This window comes from Canis aureus, chromosome 13, assembly GCF_053574225.1.
Source record: "Canis aureus isolate CA01 chromosome 13, VMU_Caureus_v.1.0, whole genome shotgun sequence".
NCBI classification, from domain to species: Eukaryota; Metazoa; Chordata; class Mammalia; order Carnivora; family Canidae; genus Canis; species Canis aureus.
In genome coordinates this window covers 54856252-54882027 of record NC_135623.1, presented here as the reverse complement: position 1 = coordinate 54882027, position 25776 = coordinate 54856252, and the positions used below count along the sequence as shown (strand labels likewise).

The 25776-nt window shown below is 39.5% G+C and overlaps 1 protein-coding gene across 15 annotated transcripts in view; it reads right to left on the bottom strand.

Annotated features, from left to right (window-relative positions):
* DCLK2 (doublecortin like kinase 2) overlaps nucleotides 1-25776 on the bottom strand; it is a 245858-nt gene that overhangs the window by 131786 nt on the left and 88296 nt on the right. For 11 of the 15 annotated variants that reach the window (XM_077846329.1, XM_077846330.1, XM_077846334.1 and 8 more), the window contains exons 3-6: nucleotides 22316-22418; nucleotides 19201-19302; nucleotides 18273-18323; nucleotides 14576-14670 (exon numbers count right to left, since the gene is read on the bottom strand). In XM_077846329.1, coding sequence (XP_077702455.1) covers nucleotides 14576-14670; nucleotides 18273-18323; nucleotides 19201-19302; nucleotides 22316-22418 — 351 coding nt within the window. The remainder of the gene's footprint in view (nucleotides 1-14575; nucleotides 14671-18272; nucleotides 18324-19200; nucleotides 19303-22315; nucleotides 22419-25776) is intronic. The other 4 variants (XM_077846332.1, XM_077846331.1, XM_077846336.1 and 1 more) reach the window with 1 other exon arrangement.

The following is a 25776-nucleotide window of genomic DNA, read 5'->3' as shown; positions in this document are numbered from 1 at the left end:
TTCCTCCACTGAAAACTGTCAGTCAAGGGAGTAAGAGCTCCAAATTAAATTCACATCAGCCAAATTCTTAATAAAGACAAGAAGAATACCATTTTGGAGAAAGTTCTATCTCAGGAAATAAATGCAAAGATCCCTTTTGATCACTACTGACTCCTAGCTTACAGTGATAGGGGAAGTGGATTGTAATACCTGGAAACAACTACGGATAGTGACCAGCTTGCCGGCGTGTCTAAATTTCCCAGCCCAGAACAGGGCAGCCCCACACCCTCAGGCCGCAGCTGCTTGAGTCAGGGCGCTGGGCAGGGACCTTCTCTCCCCTCAACACTCCGAGCCTAGGGAAATGTCCTGTACGCAGCCCCACTGCTGATGTCCTAAGACCCTGCCCTCCCCCAGGCCTTCCTGCCTAGCTCTTTTGGAAGCAGGTAACATTCTTCTAACAAGTTCCTTTCTCGAGCGAACTAAAGTTTAGTTGGCTGCAAGCTGATGTGTTCTAACTCCAGTGCTCTCCGAGAGGGAAATCTTGGAAGGGACTAAAACGGAGGCATTTTTACCTCCATCTACACTTTCACATGGTTGGGGTGACTCCTCAGAGTATTTACTAATTAAGGTCCGGTGAAGAACCACTGTAACTTTCCCAGTGTTTGTTTTGATTAAACCCCTACTCCGACCTATCCCAATTCCCTGTACAGACCAGCAATGACAAACACGGTCTGTGTTGGGATTCACAGGCAGCAAGGAAAGAGATCAGGAGACAGGGAGGGGGGGACTGGTTTCCTGGCAACTAAAAGACAGCGAGACCTGGGCTGAAGTCTGAGCCCAAGGGGAGCAAGTGGCCTGTGGTCAGGGCCGAAGGAGAGGCTACTTTCACGGGTAGGTGTCACTAAAGGTGTCACTAAATCACCAGTGAGTGCAGCTTTCTTAGCAAATAATCATGGCAAGAAGAACATTTTTCAAAACTCGCAAACTGAATTGTTTAAGTATTGAACCTCAAGCATTTACAAAACAAAACAAAACCAATGACGTACATAGAGTTAACGGGAGTAACATACCTAATAATTACCCATCCAAATAACGTTCCTTGATTTGAAAAAGCTTAGAAAATGAAAATATGAAGGGGAGTCATTTCATGATAGCACAGCTGAACAGACAGGGGCATGAGCTGACACAGAAACAGCCCTCCTTTCTCCTCCAGCAGCAATACCCTACGCAGGGTTGCTAGAGGATATAAAGATGAGGAGATAGGATTCCTACTGGCCAGAAGTTTACAATCTCATGAGGAGACCTATGTGCATGCTTAAGACCTTTCCAAGAAACCTCCACATTCCAAGAGATGGTTTCTAAGGTTCTGGAGGTTACAAACGACTCTCAAGATCCATGAGTTTGCTAAGGCTCGTGAGGAGGGAATCACACAGCCGGGGATTAAGCTCCCTTGACCTCCCAGGAAGGAAGCTTGGTGCTCCTAGGGTACAAGAAAAGCTGAGTATTCCCCGAGATCTCTGGACAGATCCCTGGCAAATGTGAAGTGTCTATCGTGAACTATAAAGCAGAGCATTCCCAGTGCCCTGAGAGACATGCAGACAAAGAGCAATGAAAATGCAGGGGATAAAGCTAGGACTACAGAATCCTCCCTGTTTCCCAGGCACAATTTACAGATTTCCCTGACCCGTGTAAGAGAATTATTCTCCTTATTGAAGCAAGGACTGAATTAGCAGGAGAGATTAAAATATGGCATTCCTGATTAAACCTGCCCCATTCCTGTTGTCAAACTAACAATTTTTATTAAAATCTCTTAAAATGCTAATGAGCATTCGGGCTTCCATCAGCAACTACGATGCTGACACAGCACAAAGAAAGCGCCTAAGATGCTGTGTGATTTGAAGATCCTCCTCAATAAAGCATAAATGGATGGCAGCATCTGGGCCCTTTCAAGATCATCTTCCATAATTACTAACTGGTTCAAAAAGATGTGATTATGGTTGGGGGGGTAGGCGGGAAGAGGGGAGCAAACTTCCTATTGAGGTCCTGATTGGTCAAGGAGGGAAGGTGATGGAAAAGACTGGAGGTATTGCTGCAATGTCAGGAGACCCTGTCACCGCTGCCCTATCTACCCGCCTATGGCAGCAGCAGCAGCTCCATTTTTAAAAGCATGCAAGGAAAGGAAATGCCTAAGAACCTGCTTCTGCTAAGATCTTTTTAAAGAAAATTCAGAAAAAAAAAAAAAAAAGAAAAGAAAAGAAAACTCAATTCCTCAGCTGCACTAGCCACATGTCAGGTGTCTCATTACCACGTGTGTCTGGTGACTACGATATTGGACAGCGCCGACATAGAACACTTCCATCATCTCAGAATGTTCTATTGGACAGCACTACTTTAAGCCCTTGAGAGAGATCCGTATGTTTATATATTTTTAATTGAAGGATAGTTGACATGCAAAATTACAAGAGCTGTAGGTGCACAGCATGATGACTGGACATTCATATACATTATAAAATGCTCCAATAAGTATAGTTACCATCTGTTACCGAACAGAGCTATTACAACATTATTGACTATATTCCCTAGCTTATACTTTACCTCCTAAGCTCCTTCACCTATTTCACCCATCCCCCCAGACCCCTCCCCTCGGGCAACCACCAGTGTGTTCTCTGTATTTATGAGTCCGTTTCTGTTTTGTTCACTTCTGCTAAAAACTTTTTTAAAAGACTTGAAAATAGAGCAGAGAAAGCTATAATGTGTCCTCAACTGCTAGTATCATTTAAAAAGGCATTCATGGCTGACTGAGTAAATGCTATGTACTCAATCATGGCTGATAATAAGTAACATTCCAGCTTTCTACATTTTTAGCCAAGAAGTCAAGTCAGAGTGCCTTACATTAAATTTCTTTGATAAGTAGATTATTACAACTTCTACAAGACTTAAAACTTAAAGAGAAAGGTTAGGTACTACACTAAAAATGTGAAGTTTTATTCAAAGATAGGCAATTCTCCAAGAAAAGTGGAAATGACTACATCAATGCATTATAGGATATTACTATTGACTTTTGAGTATATTCCTGGATACTACTTCATTCTGAGTTTTCATGAAAGGAAGCACTTGAGCAGAATCTAGGAGATATTCTTGTGTAGTGAGTTGACTTTTTTGGGGCATCTTGGAAAATGGCACTATAATTCAATTTTTAAGTGGCCTACTGCAGGGGTCAGAAATATTTTCTGCAAAAGGCTAGAGAGCAATCTTTTAGGCTTTATGGTATGGTCTTTATCACAATTACTCAGCTCTGCTATTGAAGAAAGCAAGCAGTCACAGAGCACATGTAAATGGAGGAGTATGGTTGTGTTCCAATAAAACTTAATTTAGAAAGTCAGACTATGGGCCGAATTTGGCCAGCAAGCAAACTCTTGGTCTACAAGAACTTTCTTAGGAATCTAATTCTTACACTTTAAAACTATGGAACAGAATAATCCTCAGGGTACTGTTGCTGTAAAGCAGCGATTCTCGGGCCTTGAGTATACGTTAGGACCACCTGGAATAATCTGAAGCTTCTATTGCTAGGCTGCGCCCCAGAGTAAAGAATCCCTGGCGTAGGGCCTGGGAATCAGTATTTTTTAAGCTCCAGAGATGATCTAATGTGTGACCAAGGTTGAGAACCTCTGTGGAGGAAGTTTCTGGCAGCAACTATAATTCTTCAGCTACCGTAAATGCTCCTGGTCACTCATCCAACAATCTAACCATTGCAAGTTATCTATAGCCAAAGAACAACTTTTTCTTTGTTAAAAACAAAGACAGGGATCCCTGGATGGCGCAGAGGTTTGGTGCCTGTCTTTGGCCCAGGGCGTGATTCTGGAGACCCGGGATCAAATCCCACGTCGGGCTCCCGGTACATGGAGCCTGCTTCACCCTCTGCCTATGTCTCTGCCTCTCTCTCTCTCTCTCTCTCTCTCTATCATAAATAAATAAAAATTAAAAAAAAAAAAAACAAAGACGTCACTTTTTACAGTTTACTGAATGCCTACTTTGTGGCAAGTCCTAAAATGAGCACTTCACATCTTATGAATTAGGTATTATCATAATCTCCATTGATCAGTGAAGCAACCAAGGCTCAGGGAGGTTTTATAACTTGCCCAAACACCACAGCAAATGTGGAATCAGAATCTAAACCCAGGCCTGACTCCAGAGCCCAGGAGCTATCTAGCTATTCTCACACTGTCCCCTCCTCTAGGAAGACAAAACAAGAAGTCTTTCAAGGCTATTAAATGTAGGGATGACACCCAGTACAAGACCCACTCACCAAAATATTCATTGTGGTATATTTAGGACATGCTTTCAGATTAGAGAATTATAGTCACATCCCTGTAATTTAGTCAAATAATGTACAAATTGATAAATCCAGAACCTTTCCTCACATACAGTTAAGAAATTTTTTCCTTAAAAAGATGACCTCTGAAATGTATTGAAGGTTTTTAGTAGCCAGTATTACCAGCTATTACTTGCAAAGAGATTTGCTTCCATTATCATTTTTGTGGGCTTAAAAAAATATTTTAAAATATCAATTCCATAAAAAAATATATCAATTCCATTAATTAAAAGGGAAAGCCAGCATGAATTACGATAAATGCTACATTAGAAATGCATTCAAAAACAGAAATCTTCCAAAGAAGATACACAGATGGCCAACAGACCCAAGAAAAGATGTTTCAACGTCACTCATCATCAGGAGAATGCAAATCAAAACCACAATGAGGTATCACCACACACCTGTCAGGATGGCTAAAATCCAAACCCAAGAAACAAGTGTTGGTACAGATGTGGAGAAAAAGGGACCCTCATGCACTTTGGTGGGAATGTACCCACTGTGGAAAACAGTATGAAGGTTCTCAAAAAATCAAAAATAGAACTACCCTATTATCCAATAATTCCATTACTAGGTATTTAATCAAAGAAAATGAAAACACTAAGTTGAAAAGACAAATGCACTGCTATGTTTATTGCAGCATTCTTTACCATAACTAAGATATGAAAGCAACCCAACAATTTAATGAATGGATAAATTTATTAAGTCATATAAAAGAATGAAATCTTGCGTTTGCAGCAATATGGACAGAGGTAGAGGGTATAATGCTAAGAGAATTAAGTCAGAGAAAGACATATCATATGACCTCACTCATGTGGAATTTAAGAAACAAAACAGAGGAATAAAGACAAAGAAAGACTTAAATATAGAGAACTGGTGGTTGCCACAGGGGAGGTAGTGGCGGTGTGAAATAGGTGAAGGGGATTAAGAGTACACTTATTGTGATGAGCACTGTGCACAGAATTGTTCAATCATTATATTGTATGCCTGAAACTAGTATAAAACTATGTTAATTATATATATATTTTTTAATTTTATTTATTTATTCGAGAGAGAGAGAGGCAGAGACACAAGCAGAGGGAGAAACAGGCTCCATGCAGGGAGCCCGACGTGGGATTTGATCCCGGGTCTCCAGGATCACGCTCTGGGCTGAAGGCGGCACTAAACCACTGAGCCACCCGGGCTGCCCTGTTAATTATATTTGGATTAAAAGAAATAAAAATAAAAATAAAAACATACCTTCAGCACTTTTATATTGGATTTGTGATAATTGACTTTGAAATATTTCACTATTAGTAATGATATAGGAGAACAATTAATCTGAATCAGCACCTAAAGCTTGGTAATATACAATAAAGCCTTCTTATCTGTAGCCATACCTCAGACTTGTTTTCATTTGGCTAAATTAGTGGCGTTTGGTCTTTGTGATTGGTTAACAGTGGTAAATAGTGAATTATCTGGCTAAACAGAAAGCATGCAAAAGCCAGCTCAACAGTCTATGAAAGGGGCTGCATAGAACCTGCTGATTTGTGCCTTTCTGTTCCTGAGTATCACTGCCACCTCAATTGACTACGTGGTCCACTAAAAGTGGCACAGCATCTCCGCATATCCTTATTAAGTGAACCCTTCAAAGTGTTGGCTTATTGAATTCTGAGCAACAGACAAGCGGCATAAGCATGCCCACCTGCTAACAACGTCTGCTTGCTTTCACTGTGAGAAATCAACTTCTTGGACACCAGGGTACTAGGAGAGGTGCCTCCCTCTTCAGTTCAAATTATGGAAGTTACCACTGCCAGTCACTGGTGCAGGACAATTCACTCTAACTTCTAAGTCTTAATTCCACCCAATTATCTTCAGTCTACTACCAATAATTCCTAATGGGCCACTGTCATGAGTAAGGGAGCATTTAAGATTAACATGTGAGTTGTTTATATTCAAATAAAGTTATTACAACTGATCCCATTTATACACTGATTTGCTTGGCAAACTCTCCCTCTAGTTCCATACAGGTGGGCTTCAGCCCCGTTGAGCCATCTACCCACCAAATGCCTCTATTTACTGAACAACCACAATGTGCAAATCACTGTCCTCAAGCAGTCTGAGATTTATAATGAGGATTTTGTTAGGCCACTGAAAAGTCTTCAAAACTGCTTAGTTAGTCCCTCGTTTTTGTTTTTGTTTCTGTCAATAAAACCAATTACTTTCAGAGATGAAGTCACCACCAAGCATTTCTAGGGTAATAAAAAGTGCATAGAAGTAGTCAATCTCTCAGTACCAAAGATTATTAACTAGTTTTAAATACCAGAGAAAAACCAAAGCTCCAGGGAAAAGCAAAAGCGTCTAAGGTCAGCCGCTACTGTGGATTTACATTTCACAGCTTCGAAAAGAAGTTTTGAAGTTCAGAGGGTCAAAGAGTTGCATTTTAGCTCTGCCAATCAGTATGAGATACTACTGCCCTTTCATCACACTTCACAAATCTGGAAAATCTTTCACCACCAGCAGACCCAGGAGACATCATCAGATAAAATATCAGCACATCAGACCGTTTATAATCTCAAGATGTTGGACAGTGTTCCAAATGTACTTTTTTTTTTCTTTCTTCTTTCAACCAACAAGAATACTCATGGTAGACAGCCTCTGGGCATGCACTTCAGCATCAAAACATGAGACATTTTATCCCTCAGCGTCCACAGATGTGCCCCTGACTCGGAAGCCTTAAGTTACTATAGCCTTGAAAGTCCTAAACCGGGACATGGATGATGAATTAAATTCCAGGGAAATGCTTTCTTCATCCATCTGGCAGCTGATGACACATTTAGTACTCTTTACTGCCTATCTGTCCCAAAGAAAATGCTGTGATTTAAGCACAGAAAATATTCCCGCAGGGAAAGTTATCAGCTAGATCGAAGGGACTCCAAGGAGCTTGGGCAGAGGAAACAGGAGATCACAGGCTGAGGTCAAGAGGAAGTGGAGGATTAAGAAGAAAACATCAGTGGTGGTGAGATTCTAGAATTTGAAGGGGAGAGAAAAGAATGGGCAGGGGTGATCGGTCAGGAGAACAAAAGGACTGGGAGGAGAACAAAGCAATAAAACTAATAGGGAGAGAGACTTTTTGGCTTTGAAAAAGGAAAATGGACAAAAACCTATTGAGGAAACGGGCAGCCTCAGGAAGAAATTCTAGGTGGCTGATGAAGAGATGAAAGCAGAGAGAAGGGGTATGGTTCCCCTAAGCCTCACCTCCTGACTTTCATGCCCTTGTTTAGTCCCTTCTCTTGCTGCAAGGAGCTGACACGTGACTACTAAGCTCTTATGGAAATGATGGTGTCTTACTTCCAAGACTAGGTCACAGACAGGAGGGCTTCTCTCCTGCAGAGCACTTGCTCTGGGGAAACCCAGCTGCCATGCTCTGAGGCCAACTTGGCCTGAGCCTGAGCCATGCTCTGAGGCCCACATGGTGGAGACCTGATGCCTCCTGCCAACAGCCAGCACCAACCTGCCACCAAGTGAACAAGTCACCGTGGAAGAGGATCCTCCACTCCTGGCAGGACCTTCGGGTGACTATTGCCCTGGTGCACACCCTGACTATGACCTTGTCAACCATCTTAAAGCCAGAACCACCTAGTTAAAAGCTGCTCCTGAATTTCTGCCCCACAAGAACCGTGTAATAATTTTTATTGCTATTTTAAGCTGCTAAATTTTGAAATAATCTGTTACTAATAATCTGCCTTATAGAGTACTAATGGAGCTGGACTATATACAGAGGGCAGAAACAGAGACGAAGCATAGAGTCGGGAAGGTTATTCATAATAGAGAGAAAGCAGAGGAGGCAATAAAGTCTGGAGCCAGACTTCTCTAACTTTCTCCTTACTTCTTATATACTGCTGCATGTTAATTTTTTTCTTTGTGAGTACTTCCCTCATGGGAACACTGAACCTGGAAATCCCAAAGCTTATGGCAAAAAAGAACAGCAAAGCTATTCTAAATGCTTTCTCTATATATTTTTTCTATATTTAATTAATCTCAACCCTCTGCACTAGGTCTTATGATTTTTTTTTTTTTCTTTTTAACACATAAGGGTGATGTGACTTTCCCAAGATCATAGAGCTAGTGAGTAGCCAAGCCAAGATCAAATCCAGAAATTCTGGTTTCAGAGCTCATGCTTTTATTTTTTTAAAGATTTTATTTATTTATTCATGAGACACACACACACACAGAGAAAGGCAGAGACATAGGCAGAGAAAAAAGCAGGCTCACTGGGAGGAGCCTGATGGAGAACTTGATTCCAGGATCCTGGGATCATGACCTGAGCCAAAGGCAAACCCTCAGCCACTGAGCCACCCAGGCACCCCAAGACAATGCTTTTAACCACTATACCTACCATCTTATGTCCTTCTCTGAATGGAGGCATCTGAGCACAAATGAGTTCTGGGCTTTGTTCTTTGACACTTTGTGTAACATACTATGAGGTACCACTTTTGTCTAATTTCTCTGGCTTGAGTGGATCAAAGAATTCTGTTGGTTTCTCTTAGCTTAACTGGTTCAGAATGAAACAGTCACAGAAAATTTTAATTATTAAAGAGCACTAAAGAAAAAGAAGAATGAGTCCAGAGATGCTACGTACCCAGCTGACACAGGTCTAGTACAACTTGGCATGAACTGGCCTTACTAAAAAGGCCTCTGGGCTCCCCAAGTTCTGACTGTAGTGGGCAGTCTGAGGTCAAGGTAAAGGCTGGAGTGTCCTGAAGGCGGCTGGTTTCTAGCCTGCAGAACTGCCTCCTCCCCAGGGGACCATCACTACCCAGTGGTCTTGCCCTAGGAAAACCAGATTCCCTAAATCCATACAAAAGCAAAACCAAGTTCTAATACCTAGGGCCTAGGTTTTGGGGAAAAGAACCAATAGAGACCTCCTAAATAGCCCTAGCAACTCATTTTATGAATTTTTGGTCGACTATATTGTTTTAATCATCTGTTTAACAGACTGGCATTGCTTTCACACTGTGTCCTTGGGAGTTAGTAATGGTGATAAGCATGGGCTCTGTTTTCAAATCCCATTATGCTACTATACTCATAAAGGAGCTTCCATGCCAGGCCGACCATGTAACATCATCTCATATCCAGGTACTCATATGCTTATTGAGCCTGGACTACACTGCCTTGTTTATATACTCAGTTCCATTGCTGGCCTCCAAAGAAAACCAAGAACCCTATCTCTCATGAACTTTGCCATTTTACTAAAGCTTTTTGTGGTTAGATATAAGTGTTGGGCACTTCTCTCTACTCTCCTTCATCCAGCCTCTCCCCAACCCCAGGACTGACTCTCCTTTTTCCTCCGGAGCACTGCCCGCCCCCCAATTCCATTTCTAACATCTCAACCCATTTTTACTCAGAGCATTTATGTATATCTAAACCCAGATAAAAAAAAAATAAAATAAAAATAAACCCAGATATTCAGTATCTGGCAAGCCAGCCCCAGCACTCACCCTCCTAAAAGACTCACACAGCATAGCTTTTCCATCATAACCGTACAAGCTTCCTCCTGAGAGGTCTGTGCTGCACTCACTGAACCAGACCCACCAGTGAAGGGGGGAAGAGTCAGAGGCTAGAGACAGAGACCCAGAAAGGGTCAGAGATCCCACGTGGCCAATGAGACCCTGAACAAGTCACTTCACATCTCTGAACCTCATCTATAAAATGAAAACTAACCACAGATCTGAGATGACTTTGTTTCACATTGTAGGTTTCACATAACTAGCAAAACCAAAAAATTATAATCAAAGTACAACTAACTCTCATCCTAACACTCCTTTCAGTTTTAGATTTAAAGACTTCTGATTGCTTGGTTGCCACCCTATTTCTTACATTCCCATCTTGCAAAAATTATTCACAAACTGATGACAGCTTTCCTTCCTCTCTTGGCTTTGGTCCAGTCTCTCAAAGAGCATGATCTTTTTTTTTTTTTTTTAAGATTTTATTTATTTATTCATGAGAGACACACACAGAGAGAGAGAGGCAGAGACACAGGCAGAGGGAGAAGCAGGCTCCATGCAGGAAGCCTGACGTGGGACTCGATCCCGGGTTTCCAGGATCACACCCTGGGCTGAAGGCGGCACTAAACCGCTGAGCCACCTGGGCTGCCTGAGCATGATCTTTTATAAATGTGTATGAATGGAGCAGAAAGGCCTTCCTCAAAGAGTATTATGGGGAAAACTATGAATACCCTTCTTTTGTGGAGAGGTGGCTTGCTTCTGTATTTCTCATATCTTTTTCAATGAGCAAACAAAAAAGCCACAGACACTCTGTGGTCAGAGATTAAGCATCACAGTAGGACTCTGTTTTCATCTCTAGTTCTTCCAACATCCCCACCAAAACCCTAAAATGATTCCCAGAACCGGCACAAAGAGGGGAAAACTGTATTTGAATATCAGATTCTGCCTCCCTTTGACTTAACTTTACCTAATTCCCTATTAGGTAAAACCTAGATAGTTAAATAAATAAATAATCTAGCAAAAGCTGTGTCCTGGTACACAGACAGGAGTGTCAAGTCCTGCACATGCTGTCCTGGCTCGTTTGCTTGCTTTTGTCAATGCTGATTCTCTGGAAAAAGATTATCTATTCCCAAAGCCATTAAAGCATCTACCCAGGATAAATAGTTCCTGCCTATGAAAAACAGTCCTCCATTGTCAGACATTCCCTCTTAATTGATCTTAATAAGCCATTGTAAATGAAGGGGAAGAAAAAAGCAGAGCACTAACATGTAGTAATTATCTGTAATTCTCCATTTGTAATGTCACTGAATAGAGAAAATAATGCAAATGTGGACAGATGCTGACTGCAGCTTACACTGCCATCAAAATTAGGGTTATTTTGTACAGTAAGTAACATGACTAAGCTGCAGTAGCTCAAAGGCAGGTCTTCATCCCCAAGACAATATCCAATACCACAGATTGCTGGGAGCAGTTACCAGATGCAGTTTCCATAAGGCATGACCCATGAGGATAGGCCCCAGTTTGGCATCGTGGCCTAGAAGTTGATCAGTGTGGCAGAGACTCATTTAGCTGCTAATGTTTAATGCAAAATACGGTAATTCTCTATTAGCTTTAAAGTGAGGAGAAGAAAAATAGACTCTCCTGCTTCCTAAGTAGGTGTTTTTTTTTTTTTTTTTTTTGCCAATTTAAAAGAACTATAATCCTAGCATTTTAGAGGTTATTTAAAAACAAATGTTCTTATTAGACAGATGATAGAAGACCCAGAGGAGGTTTTACAGCTGTGAGTAAAGCCCACAGGCCTCAAGCTGGTGGAAGACAAAGTGAGTTTTGGATGGTAGGGGGTAGGGTCATGGAAAAGTTAGGTAGAAGCTAGACCCAGCAGTGGAAGGAGCAAAGGGAGGCTGAGTTCTAAGTCCTTGAGGGGAGAATGATAGAGACAGGCCCCAGAGGCAAGGACAGTGATAAATATGTGACGCATTAAAAGCCCGAGGGCACAACATTCTGACCTGGTGGTTCTAAGACCCTGGAACTAACAGACCAGGAGCTTCTGGTGCAGAGCAAGTCTCTCCTCTATCACCTCTGCCCCAGGGTAACCTTAGATGTATTATAATGCATTTGCATTGCGGGTACTGCCCTGCCCTGTGGACAAAAGCCACCTTGACAGTTCTGGTCACAAACTCCCTGTGGGAGGAGTCTTCCCAAAGATTGGACGCAGCCTCCACTAAAGACCACCCACCACACTGCACATACTCAAACCAGAAAGATTCAATAATACCCAATCCCAAAACAACCTAGGGGTGGGTTCCACCTTCCAGAACCTGCCCACTCTCCTACCTTGAGAGTGTACTTTCACCTTAATAAACTGCTTGGTGCTTGCTACTTTCTTCTGGCTGTCTTTATTCTGAGCACAGATCCCCGTGTGTATCTTTGCACGGGGAATCCAAAAACGAAGACCTCCCCATTCACACAGGGCAGGCTCTCTCACCAGTAACAGAAAGACCGCTACTCTTTATTTTTCTGATACTCTCATCTTCTATCTTGACCAGTAACCAACATTATTACTCTTCTTTACCTTTTTAGGTGTCAATGAGTAATCCTGAGCACTTATCCAGCAGCCTTGTGATGGATGCTGGGGTTACTCGACCATTTCCAATACACTCAGCATAATGAGAACAACTTTATCTAACGGCTCAGCAATAAAATTTATGTTTTTAAAATTCCATGAATTACCACTCCAGAAGTATAAGTGATCTCGTGAAAGTTTGTGTGCATGTGTGTGGGGTGGGTGTGCGCTCTGAGCATTAAACGGCACCAACTAATTAAGGCACAACAATTAAAAGGAACAATCTTGGGCTCACAGCTGCAGATGGGCTAGAAAGAATGATGGGAACAAAGGTTACCCACCAATAACGAAGACAGATGTGAATGAAATTCCAGGGAAGCAAGGGATTTAGGTACCTGCCAGAGGCCCTGCCTACCCTCGGGGACCTACCTTGGCGGGACCTGGCTGTGGCTAACTGGAAAGTTTGTGTGGGGTTCGCCCTAAGGTTAACAGTTACCAGCACTAGGAGCCACTTGCTTGTACTTTAACACATGATGAAACTGAAATTAGAAAAGAAGTGAATGAACTTGAATCATTTTTACTTTAGTTCTCTTGAAAGTAACTCAAATTAAAAATAATGCACCTCCTCACTGTCTATTTGAGGTGCAATAAACTGGGGGAGGGAGAGCTGAAAATACTTCATTGATTAGTGATTTTTAATTTGTATAACTTTTTTTTGTTTTTTTGACAGTTTAGAATTCCATTAAAATCATATTATAAACTGACCGAAGCGAGGTTAGTACCTCAAAAATGCCTGGTTCTTTTGATAAAGATAAAAAGCTTCCAGCACTTGGAGGTAGGTGAGAGCTATGTATGCTCTACTCCCAAACATACTACCCACCTCAGTCCAGTGTCTTGTCTGCCAATATACATAAGGAAGCAGACACAAAAACAGACAAGCTGTCCTTCTCCTGAAGGAATTCCTCTTTTTGATCTGCCACTTAACATGAGAATCGTGCAGGTTCGTTTTGAATGTTCACGCAACATTCTCGGGGCAGGACAGACAAGCCATAGAGTCAGGTGGAGAATAATGAACCCTTCAAGTGGGGGGTCCATGATCCTCACCGCTCTGAGGGTACCAGGATGCTGCGCTCACAGGTTCTCATTCCTCACTCACCCAGGGGTGGTGGGGTTCTTACAATCCATTTTACTAATTGAAAAAGATAGTTCACATCTTTAGAGTCAAGAAAACCCCCTCAGACACAATATCTGAAGCATTTAGGCAACCAATTTTGGAGAATGTATTCCTAATGAAGACATTTCCAATGTCACCAAAATGCCAAGAGACTAAGTTAATTGGCACAGGCATAGCACTATATATACATCAGTATTCTTAGAGTACATTACCATGCAGATAATCTATTGTTTCTACAAAAGGAAACTTTCACTCTTTAATCTCAATTATTTCCTGCTGTTTCACCAGGCGAATTTTCTTTTATCCATTTAAATTATTGAAAGCTACTAAATGAAATTAATGTTGAAGTTTTGCAAATTTGGTTTCATTCATCATTTTTCTTCCTCTGTATTACACAAAATATCTATTAAACAAAAAAGAGGTCTATTAAACCAACTGCTGATCATGTTAAGTTACTGTTTATATTTTTAGGACATCACAGTCAAAACCTAAGATTCCTAAGATTTATTTCTAACTTCTCACCCAAATGAACATGTCTTTTTGTGTTAACTACATATGTGCATGAGTACCATACTAGTATTTTGTCCTGTTTTAGACTTTCGCAAAGTCAAATTAGGTCAGTAGTATTAAAATCAGGATTCAAATTGAAATTTTTAGAAGATTTATAGTGTTCACCAAGGCTTTCCCATTGCAAATCATTTTGATAATAATGGGAAAACTGCTACTTGTTTTACTTTACCCCAATATGTTCAACCCTAACCACCACCTTATCTTCCTGTTTTAGAGATGGGAACACTTGAGCTCAGAAGAGTTAAGTGAACTGACCCAGATTACAAAATGAAAAAGGATACAGGATTCAAAGGCAGGTCTTCCCAGCTCCAAGTCCTAAACTCTTTCCTTTTTCATTTGTAATTGCACCCAAACCCTTGGACGAATTAAACTACCAAACTATGCATCTCAAAATAACAAAATCACACAAACATGCCATATATCCTATTTCATACCTTTAATCCTCTGAAACTTCCTGGGCTAGTTGGAGAAGAACTAGAGGATTTCGTTGATTTAGGAGTTGACAGCTGGCTGCTGGGAGTTCCATTAACTGACCAGGGGCAGAGACAACAAAGGAGACAGAGGTCATGAAAACCCCAAAACAATCAGATTGTGCAAAAACACTAAGCACATGCACGACATAGTTCCAATGAAGCTTTGATTCATTTAAAGCTCAAAGCAGATGGCAAATCAGTGAAAGGCCAAAATAATGTGTCTCCTTGCATTACAAAGTACCAGACAAATAAAGGAGTGAAACTAGAATTGTTTTTCAGTAATAGTTTTCCAACAGTGACATAAACAAATATATAAGACATTATGGGAGAGATGTGAATGAGAATTTGTCCATACAGCCCACCTGGCAACAAGGGCAGAGAAATGAAACGGCTGGTATGTTTGCAGTCCTTTATTATGAAGCTGTAACTTCCAATATCCACTCTCTCGGTATATACCAACCTTCACCCAGAAGTCCTACAGCTCTCCCAAATCAATTTCACCATAATCCAAACATATTTTCTAAGTATATTCTTAATGGAAAGGGAAAATTACTGCTCATTTTTCTTGCAACACCTGCTTATCTGTTTGAAGGCCATAAAGACACTCTTCAACTTTCTTTTAATCTAGTCCTTTTTATTTCCTTCTATTTTCTTGTCTTCACAGTTTAATTTCTCCCATTTTTTTTTTTTTTTTTTTTTTTTTAGCAAATCTTGATTTTTTAAAATAGAATCCCTTCCAAACTTCTACACACTTCCTAGGTTGAAGGCTCAATTCAGAGCATAGCTAGGAAAAGTATGACCACTGTTGTATAGAAGGAAAGGTAAATTTGCGGGTTTTATTTGAGAGAATGCTGGTCAAACACTTCAGCATGACTCATGCTTATTCCTAATTGGATCATCTGAATCTGTTTCTGCTGTAATTTCACAAGCTTATTAATTAACACTTAGGACTTATAGTTGTTTTGCTAAGACGTATTTGCAATCCCTTTTATCACTAATCTTCGATGCTTTACCCAAAGATGAAAACTGTCACTCTTATCTATGGAAAGAAAAGCAAAGTCCATCTTTTTCTTTTCTTTTTAAATATGAGGAAGTAGACAACTATTATTTTAAATGAAGCTAATCAATATAAAAGCAAAATGCAGAGGTAAAAGTCCCAAATGGGTGACTCAAAAATGTGAGCACCAGTCCTTGAGTGGAGGCAAAAGTCCTCAATCAAGAAGTATTTGTGATTAGATGAATCATCTATAAACCGGGATATTTGGGACTATAAAGTCATGCTTATTTATTGCATTACTCATTTTAAATTGGGTAAGGATGAAAACATTTTCTAGTCACTTTTAACTTACCAAACTTTAATTTTTCTAATTTAAAACCACTCATGCATAAACAATGATCAGTTACCTATAATTTCTCAACAAATGTATGTGCATATTTAGAGCACGAGTACAAGGCAAGGAACTGTGCAATTAGAAACTGTTTAGAATATTCAACAGTCCTGATTATTTCTCAATTAAGTTACATTTCGATGTTTCTTTTAAAAATTCTCTTTAGATAAAGGGAATTGGTGGCAGGAATTCACATAAAATAGAAGTTATTATGGGCAATGAACTAGTCAAACTGCTGTGAGCTGAGGCTGAATTTTTTCCTTTTTTTTTTTTTGGCTTATTCCATACAGAAACCTGTATAGGTCACCAGTCTCTGTAAGTGTTGTTGGCGTTCACAGATGTTCAGACACTACACTGATATCAGAGGCTACCTTGGAATAGTGACAGGAGAAAAATCAATTCTTGCAAATGGTGATCCTGACAGAAGACACAACTCCCTGAAAACACATCCCCTCCTAAACATAGTTTCTTCACAAAACTCACTGCTAGGGATTTTACTGCTGTCAGCAATGACATGTCCATATTTTCCTCCAAATAATCTCCGCCTAAAGGGATACAAAGTCACATTTGGGCTTCTAAGTTCCCCAGAGCATTTGGAAAATTGTTTTTTAAAAAAAAGTTAGTTCCTTAATGAGTAGTCCTTAATTTCATTTATTTGCACATTTCTCCAGAGTCATAGGCTGGGTAAGTGGGACCAAGGACCGTCTCACACTGAGTCAGCTCCTCTCAAACTGCTGCCACCAACTGGTAGGTGTGCAATAACCAGCCAGCACCTTTGTCATGCTACTACTATTCCTTCACCACCCCCTGATTTTCTCTCCCAAAATAAGGCTATTCTCCATTCCTCCCCTCAACTGTAATGTAAGAAATAAACTTGGGGCTTGTTTGCTTGTTTATTCTGAATATTTTCTATCTTGGCAGACTCTGAAAGATTCACAAGCTAGAAACCTAAAGGGAGAATTTTTAGGACTCAAATTATGGTAACATTTACCTGCTCATGTCATCCAGCTGAATTTCTATGTGTTCATTACACACTATTTAGCCCTTTGGATAGAGTTTTGTTGAGGAATTCAGTTAACCAGAAGGCCATTAATGGGCGCATTTCTTTCCCAAGACTGAAAAAGTATAATGTTACATCTACACAGTTACTAGCTCTGTTTGAAATTCCACTTTGTCCCACAGAATGTTCTAAATGTTAACAGGTATGCCACAGGTAGAGGTCTGTAAAAGAGCATTGTACTTGTGGGTACAAGTGGCTTTTAATAATACATATTTCTCAGTTTTCTATAACTGCATGATGTGGTGAACATACTTTTGAGTTTAATCTCTCATAAAGAAGCTGTTTGCCCCCTGAAACATGATTTAAACATCTCAGAACTTTTACTTACAAGTTTAACATCTGCTCTACTATCTCAAATGCAAATATGCTACCGAAATATTAAGATTTCTTGAATCAATTTTTAAGCATTCAAAAATTCAATTTAAAAAGATTTGAATAAATATATATACAAACATAATGGTGTGCAAGACAAATGTGGCTATGAAACATACTTTTAGTTCAGTATATATTGGATTCATTATAATATCTCATTTTTTAATCACTCTCCTCACTTCCATTTATTTTACTGATATGATAAACACATGTAAACCTATGGCTAAAATGAAAGTTAAGAACCTGACAAAAATCTACATTTACTATTGGATAAGCTCAGGTAATTGTATTTATGCAAATTTCATGTTATATTAGCTTTCCTAGTGTTTGAGATACTTTATAGAAAGCATGATTTGAAATAAGCTTCACAGCACAGAGATGATTTCAGTTAAAAAATATTCATACTATCAATATTTTTAGAAAGAGTGTTGGGCCTATTAGCTGTAGGGTGGGGAAGAAGGTAAAAAACAGAAGGGGAGGAAGGTAAGACAGAAAAGTTTAATTCTATGGCTATTTTCATATCACCAATGAACTTTAGCCTTTGTCAATAACAGAATGTTTTCCAAAATTAACTCCAAGATAGACCCTTTGAGGTGGTATGCCTCCTTGATCACTTCGTACAGAGAGGCAATCGGCAATCTTCTGACAGTGACTGGTTCTCTGATAAAGAAAGGAGGCTGAGGCATCCTGTGCACCATGGAGCCCTCCACAGCGCACAGATGTACCCCGGTACAAGCCAGATACGTTCATGGAAATGGAGCAAAAGGAAACAGAAATGTGGCAAAAGACAAAAACAAAAACCCAGCAGAGCGACAAAGCCATCCTAATCATGGCTCACCTGGGGATCTGGTTGCAGAGTAGGCACTGGAGTGGTGGCCACCCCTCTTTACTGTGCACATTCAGTGAATACAAAGAGGAGACAGTAAGGAGAGCAGTTATTCAGCAGGTCGGAATACGTATACAAAAAAAGGGTAAACAATTCGATCTAAGGAAAGTGGGGTGAGGGGTGAGTGCTGAAGGGGAAGCAGTGAAAAGTACAATGTCCAAAAAACTCAGCCTTTTATAGGGTCTGATGCTTGAAACAGTTTTTATTGATACTACTTTTACATGTTCTAGATTTCCTACATGTAAAATCATGGTTTTTCACAATCCTTTCCTTAGTAGGAAGGGGTATCAGCAAAATTACTTATAGTTACTATAAACGAACCTTATAGAAATAACACATCAAGATATTTATAGATGTTTTTAGCTTTTCAAAAGGTGTCCCCCAAACAGTCAAAGTGATGACAAATCTGCAGGGCTACAACCTGAAAAAAACTTAATTACAGGTAAGTCAGACCTTAAATAAGCACTAATTTCCGATAATAATCACTACAACTATTAAATTGCTTAAAGAAGGAAAAGCCTGTGAAACTTATCAAGTAAATCCATTCTGTGTCACATGTGTATATGTATGTTTTAAACCTGTAAGAGAAGAACATCCACAATCAAATAGCACAAAGTTAAAAATACAGTACGCTGTGGTCCAAATATGAAACACTTCTACTTATGTACCAGAAAATTCTAGGTGTTGACTGTTCTTGAGAAAATGTGTCAGAATAAAACAAGTGTCTCAGCAGATTTATAACAACTTTGAGAAACAGGCTTAAATTTTTTATTTTAAAAATCATGTCATTTACATGTTTTAGAACCTGGCTGCATATATAAACATGGGAAAGGCTACTAGTTATAATAATTAAAGAAACTGAAGGAGAACGACTAACTACCTGAAGCTGGTGATTTGCTGCGTCGGGAGGGCCCAGGGCTTTTAGATCCAGAATACTTAACAGCTGAGGACCGAGAATAAGATGACTTCAAGACACGACATTCTAGAAAGGAAGGAAAGGGTATTAATGGAATCTAGTTTAAATACTAATCAAGGGAAGATTAAATGTGAATCTAGTTTCCTGCCTAGAACGATTACCTGATCATTTTCTGTTATTGTTAAACAACTTTAACACACAAAGCAACTGTCCTAAAAGTACACCTGAGGTTTATCCTTCTTAGTCATTAGACTAGGCATCTTGCAGACCATCTCATTGTTCTAGTGAAGTTCCTACGGAACACAGAAATCCCCATGTCCTAACTTGATCACACACACATAGAGCCTAATCTAAACATAGGCAACTTCCTTTTTTAGTCAGTATTGATAGCAAAAGGCTACAATTTTTTTCTCTCCAAACTGTCTGATAATCTTATTTTGAAAGGGTATGGGACTCTTTACTGTCTTATTTTCCACTTTCCCTAAGTATGGAGCATCAAAAAGGAGGAAGCTAGCTTTAAACAATAACTTTGTTTTTTCCATAAATCACTAAATAGAACAGCATTTAGATAATTCAAACTAATTGCAGCTAAAATAATCACTGCTAATTTGAATAATTAAGAACGTGGGTTTTGGAATCATGGAGATTTTGAACGAATCATGGATTTGATTTTGTTAACTGTTAACCGGGGGGCCCTCAGGTTCTAAGCCTCAGTTATCTTCTCTATGAAATTGGGTTGAGAATAAAACCTGTTTCGTAGGCTTGTTATAAAGATTAAATTAGATAACATATTGTCTGTCATTTACGTTAAAATACTTCAATTTATGCAGTAAGATTACAATGTGGATTGGTTTTAATCTATTCCTCAGGGGAATAAATTAACACGTGAAGTCCACTAATCAGGACAATACACACCAGGGGGGCTAGTTAGCATTTGAAAGACCCTAATCAAAATCTTATGTGGAAGGGGCTGTAGCAACCTCAGTTTTAGTTAATTAGCATCGTGGATGTTAAACAGGAGTGTGAGAGTGTGTGTGTGTGTGTGTGTGTGTGTGTGTGTGTAGAAACAATCGTAAAGGCACGGCCACTCTTTCATAAGCACAAGTATAAATCTAGAGAACCAACAACTAGGACTTAGTTTTAGGGCTCAGTCAGTCAGTCCTGAAGCCAGTTCTTGAAGGAGGATTCTGTTACTTGGCTAAAATGCGTTTAGCATTTTAATGACTCTTTAATGCAAGATGTCAGAATCTTAAAAGGATAGAAAGTTAGGACTTTGTTAAGATTAAAAGACAAGTTAACTAACCAGTTAGAAACACAACTTTTCCTCTGAATAAATAACAACAGTGGCAGAATTAGGTCTAATTCTATGACCTGCTGGTGGTGGTATGAAAACGTTCCCAACAACAATAACGAGAGCAATAGCACATACAACAGGCACTCTTCTAACAGCTTTATATGTATATTGACTCATTTAATCCTCACAAAATCTTATGATTTTGAAAAAGCCAAATATCCCCAGTTTGCAGAAGGTTAATAATTGGCAACTGAGAGGGAAGAGATCAGTAGCCTTCATCCACCTTTCACTCTTGGAGCCCATCAATAGCTAACAACAAAAACCAGGAATGATAAAACTAGCTTATGTAAGTTTACAACATACACGTAAAACATGGAGTACATACATAGTATGTGCTCAATAAACATTTTGTTTTTGTTAGCCAAATTAATGTTACAACCTAGGAGATAGCATCATGTTTCAGTGTCTCCACTTTCAAATCTACTAATATTGATTGACATCAAAGGAATATTATGAAATATTCCTTCATAAAGGAATATTTATGAAGCTAAAATCAAGAGAGATGTCAAATACAGATGATAATGTAAATGTACATTTCAGTCAACCTCCAGTATCCATGAGAACAGGGGAGAGCATCAGCACACATGATACAAAAGGACATTCTCTGCAATCCTTTCCAGTAGTATAACCAGTTTAAAGCAGGGCTAGCCCAAAGAACATAAAATGGTACAGAAACCCTCAATGAAATTTGGCAGCAGTGAAAAAAATGAAACAAAATGAAAAGTACAGATAAGCGAGCCCTAAGCACAAAGAAGATAAATCATCCCCAGGATAACTGACATAGTATGACAGAGAAGAATTATACAAAGAAGGTTGGTACCACAAAATATCTCATCTTGAATTTTAACATGTTTCTGGATCACAGTATTCATTTCATGACATGTTTCTCTAGTTCTGGACAGTCAGAATCACTACAACTGGAAAGGGTCTACTGTCAGGCTAATTTTGAAAAGCCAACTTTCCTCATTCACGAAATAAAAGAGTGAGACTGTATCTTTTACATCACTCTCCTATGTGAAATGTTATGTCTGTATATGGATTTTACCACATTTGAGGAGGAAGTTGACTTTACTATCAGCTAAAATAATCACTATTACTACGATAAGTTTAAATTAATTCAAGACAAAGAGTAAAGCCATTTTCCCAGAATCAGTAACACTTGAAATCACTGCGGTAATTGCTAAAAAGTTGAAAACTCCATACATCGGAGAAAGGGATTTTTCTTATTCCATCAATGAAAAAAGCTTTATTTTTTTCCTGCACATATGAACAAGGCATGTTGGTTTCTTTTTTAAAGCTGCTAACAATGAGGTAAAAAGAAATCTAAGGCAAATGCTATTAACAATTTAGTTATTATCATTTTATCTATCTCATTATGCACACAGAAAATGTATAACTAACCATTTCAGATTCAATAAAACCCATATATTTAAGGTGGCACAGCCAGCCACTGTTCTGAAACAGGGCAGGAAATGCACTTCAGAGGCAACACAATGCAGTAAAAACATAACTTGTTTTAGTCTAAAAATGAAAGTTATTTGAATTAGGTTGTTTTTAACAGCTAGGCCAATGTTTTCATTTTATTTTCTGCCTTCATTAGTTCAAAAAGAGTACCACCAATGTCATCCTTTCTTCAACAGGCCAGACCACTTAACATTGCCAACTGACGAAGCCCCAAGCCTCTGCTTCAGGGGTATTATCAAGATGGTCAAAAAACTGCCTTACCACTGTGATCCAGGACAAAGTCATCTTGGGCATAACGAAATTTTTCAGGTCCACAAGCAATAAAAACATCATCATCACCAAAAAAGTCTTGCAGACAAGTAACCTAAAGAGAAAAAAAAATTCACATCTAAGAGATAAATTAAAAATGTTAGAATTAGAAACATTATAAGTGAAATAAAAAGTCAACAAAATTCATTATATTTGCAAGCCTCACCTATAATACTGTATTGGAATGAAAAGTAATTTAATATCACACTACATTTCCAAGCACTCTACTCTTCACAAAGGACTTCCACACACTTTTCCCTGACCTGAGAACAACAGAATAAGGAGTTCATAGCTGGCATCAATATTTCTGTTCCTAAACAGAGTTGAGGACATATACGCAAGGTAGAGTGATGTTTTCCATGACCCCCAATTAATGGGTGGCAGGGCTGAGGCTGATGGAGGTCTCTGCTCTCAGTCTAATTTCATTTCTAACCTTCCTCACTCTCCCCCTTCCCAGCTGGGCCACCCTGGACATGACTTTCTGTACCTCTGGTACAGTACGCCTTAGGTTGCTTTGGGGGATAATATATGAAAACTGCTTGGAATAGTGCTGGGCATCTAAGGGCTCAATGTATCAACACTCATCTCCATCAACATTATCGTTAAGATCAGAGGAAGTTTCGGGGCCCTTCCAAAGACCTGTACCTAAATGTATAGTCTCAATCTCATATTCCTTTTTCAGCCCTCCCCCCCAATCTACCAACACACATACTGTATCAGTTTCAGATTCCACAGAAACTGGACCCACTGCAGCAATCACATTCATCCACTCATCCCAGTGATTATGAGAAATATCCTCCTGGATTTTGTACACTTTTCCCCATTTTTCAATTGGCTATATGATTTCCTCTTTTTTTAAAATACTCTTTTCCTAATAATAAAGTTTTAAGAAATCACTCCTCTAGTACTTAGGAGGATTTGAGCAAGGAAATATTGGTATTTTGACTAGGGAATAAATGCCAAACAATTAAGTTGATTATATGGAATAAAAGTATTTAACACATATAAGGACTATAATAGATTTTAAGTTTTTTTTTTTTCCTGCAGCAGTTCAATTTAGATCTTCCTAATCAATCTTCTAATGATTCCACCTGTCAATAGAAGTTTGGATTTCCAAACATTGTATCCATAAGATGTTTTCCATCCTTTGATTCAGATTCTAGCCCATAAACATATATTTGGTTAAATAGTTAACCAAATTATATAACTATCAAATAGGTTCAGATTTGCCCCAAACACTCTCAAGGAATGGTAGGTATAAAATGAACGAGTGACACAACTGATTTAAACAAACATGTATTTTGACTCAGGACCCTGACATACCTCACAAAATAGTAAACAACTCTTGTCTCCACTTAATTCAACAAATTTGTACTGAGCATTTATTATGTGCCAGGCACCATTCTAGGTGCTATAGAAATATTAGCAAAGAAATTTTAAAAAAGAAACAAAAACCCCTACCTTTACAGAGCAATTGTGAAAAGCAGCACAATAAAAATGTGTAAGTAAATATAAAAAGGTGGTAAGTGCTATGGAGAAAGATAAAGCAAAGACAAGAATAGTGAATGTGTAGAATGGGTGGTCAGAGGATGCCTCATGCAAAGGTGACATTTGAACAAAACTTTAATAGAGATCAAGGAACAAGCATGTGGGGAAAGTGTTCTAGGCAGAAAGCACAGAATATGGGAAAACCCTGTGAAGAGATCAGGCTGGGCATGTTCTTGAAAAAACAGTCCTGGAATACAGTAAAAGAGGGGGAAGAATGGATGATACACGGAAGGGGAGGTAGAGCAGATGACATAGGGCCCTGTCAGCCATTGGTAAGGACGTGGGCTTTACTCTGAGATGGAAAACCAGTAGAGGCTTCAGAGCAGAAGACCATCACAGTGTGACTTCCCTTTTAACAGGATCACATATGCTCAGATTAGACTGGAAAGGGACAAGGATGGAAAGCATCGTTAAAGGCTATTGCTAATCGGGCAAGAGGTTAGAGTGGTTTGTGCAAAGGTGTTGGGAGTAGAAGTAGTGAGAGGGGGCTACACCACTCCTTTGGATATGGGAATATGAAAGGAGAGAGAAGACTATGATGGCTCAGGGGTTTGGGTTTGAGCCACTAAGGGGATGATGTCATTAACTCTGACAGGAGAAAATATAAGATAATGGACAAGTTTAGTGGTAGAAAGGGGCTCATAAGTTCAGATTTGGAACATTAACTGTGAAATGCCTATTAAACCCCCAGGTGGAGGTGCTGGATGGAAAGTTGGACACAGACAAATCTGAATGTCACAGGAGAGATCTGGGCAAGAGACGGAAATTCGGGACTCCCCAGCATATGGATGATATTTAAAATCTTGAGATGAATTATGGCAATGAATGCACATAAGGAAAAGATCTAAAGCCTGAATTCTGAAGCACAGTAACATTACAAAGTCAAGCTGAAAACTTCTTTTCAGCAAAAGAAAAACCAGCAAAGAAGATTGAGAAGGAGCAGCCAGTACAGAAGGAAGAAAAACAAAAGTTTGTAGCACACTGGAAACCAAGCTAAGAAATGGTTTCAAGGAGGGAGGAGAGAGCAATCACCTGGGTCAGTGTTACCAACAGGGTAAGTAAGATTAATATTGAGGAGTAACCATTGAATCAACAACACAGAGATTAGTGGGATCTTAAAGATGAAAATAGTTTTAATGGAGTGGTTGAAGAGACTGTCTAATCAGAGAGCTTTAATAGAGGATAGCAGAAGAACTGGAGACACGAGTATAGACAACTCTTTCCAAGGAGCTTTGACTGAAAAGGTAGAGCATAGGACTGGGAAAATGGCAGGAGGAGGAAATGGAGGGACACCTGCGTGGCTCAGAGGTTGAGCACCTGCCTTTGGTTCAGGTTGTGATCCCAGGGTCTTGGGATCGAGTCCTGCATCAGGTTCCCGGCAGGGAGCCCGCATCTCTCTCTGCCTGAGTCTCTGCCTCTCTATGTGTGTCTCTCATGAATAAATCATGTTTTTTGTTTTTTGTTTTTTTTTTTTTAAGGAAGAAATGGAGTCCGTGGTGAGCTGAACCTATTTTTTAAAGATGAGAGAACAAAACACATTACTATGCTATTGAAATGATCGAGTAGGGAAAAAATGGTGATGCAAGGAAGATAGGGGAGACCTGCTGGAGCTGTGTCCCTCTGTAAGAGAGAGGAGATAGGAACAGAGTGCAGGAGGAGGGACTGACCTCATGTGAGACTATGGTCAGTCTCCCCCAGTAAGGGAACCTCGGCGGAAGCTGCTAGATGGGAACACATAGTGGTGGGGCTGCTGGACGTTTTCGGATTACTTCTTACTTCACTGAGAAAATGGAAACAAAGTCATCAACTGAGAGAAAGGCTGGGAGAGGAGGTATAGCAGGTTAAAGGAGGAAGAAAAGATAAAA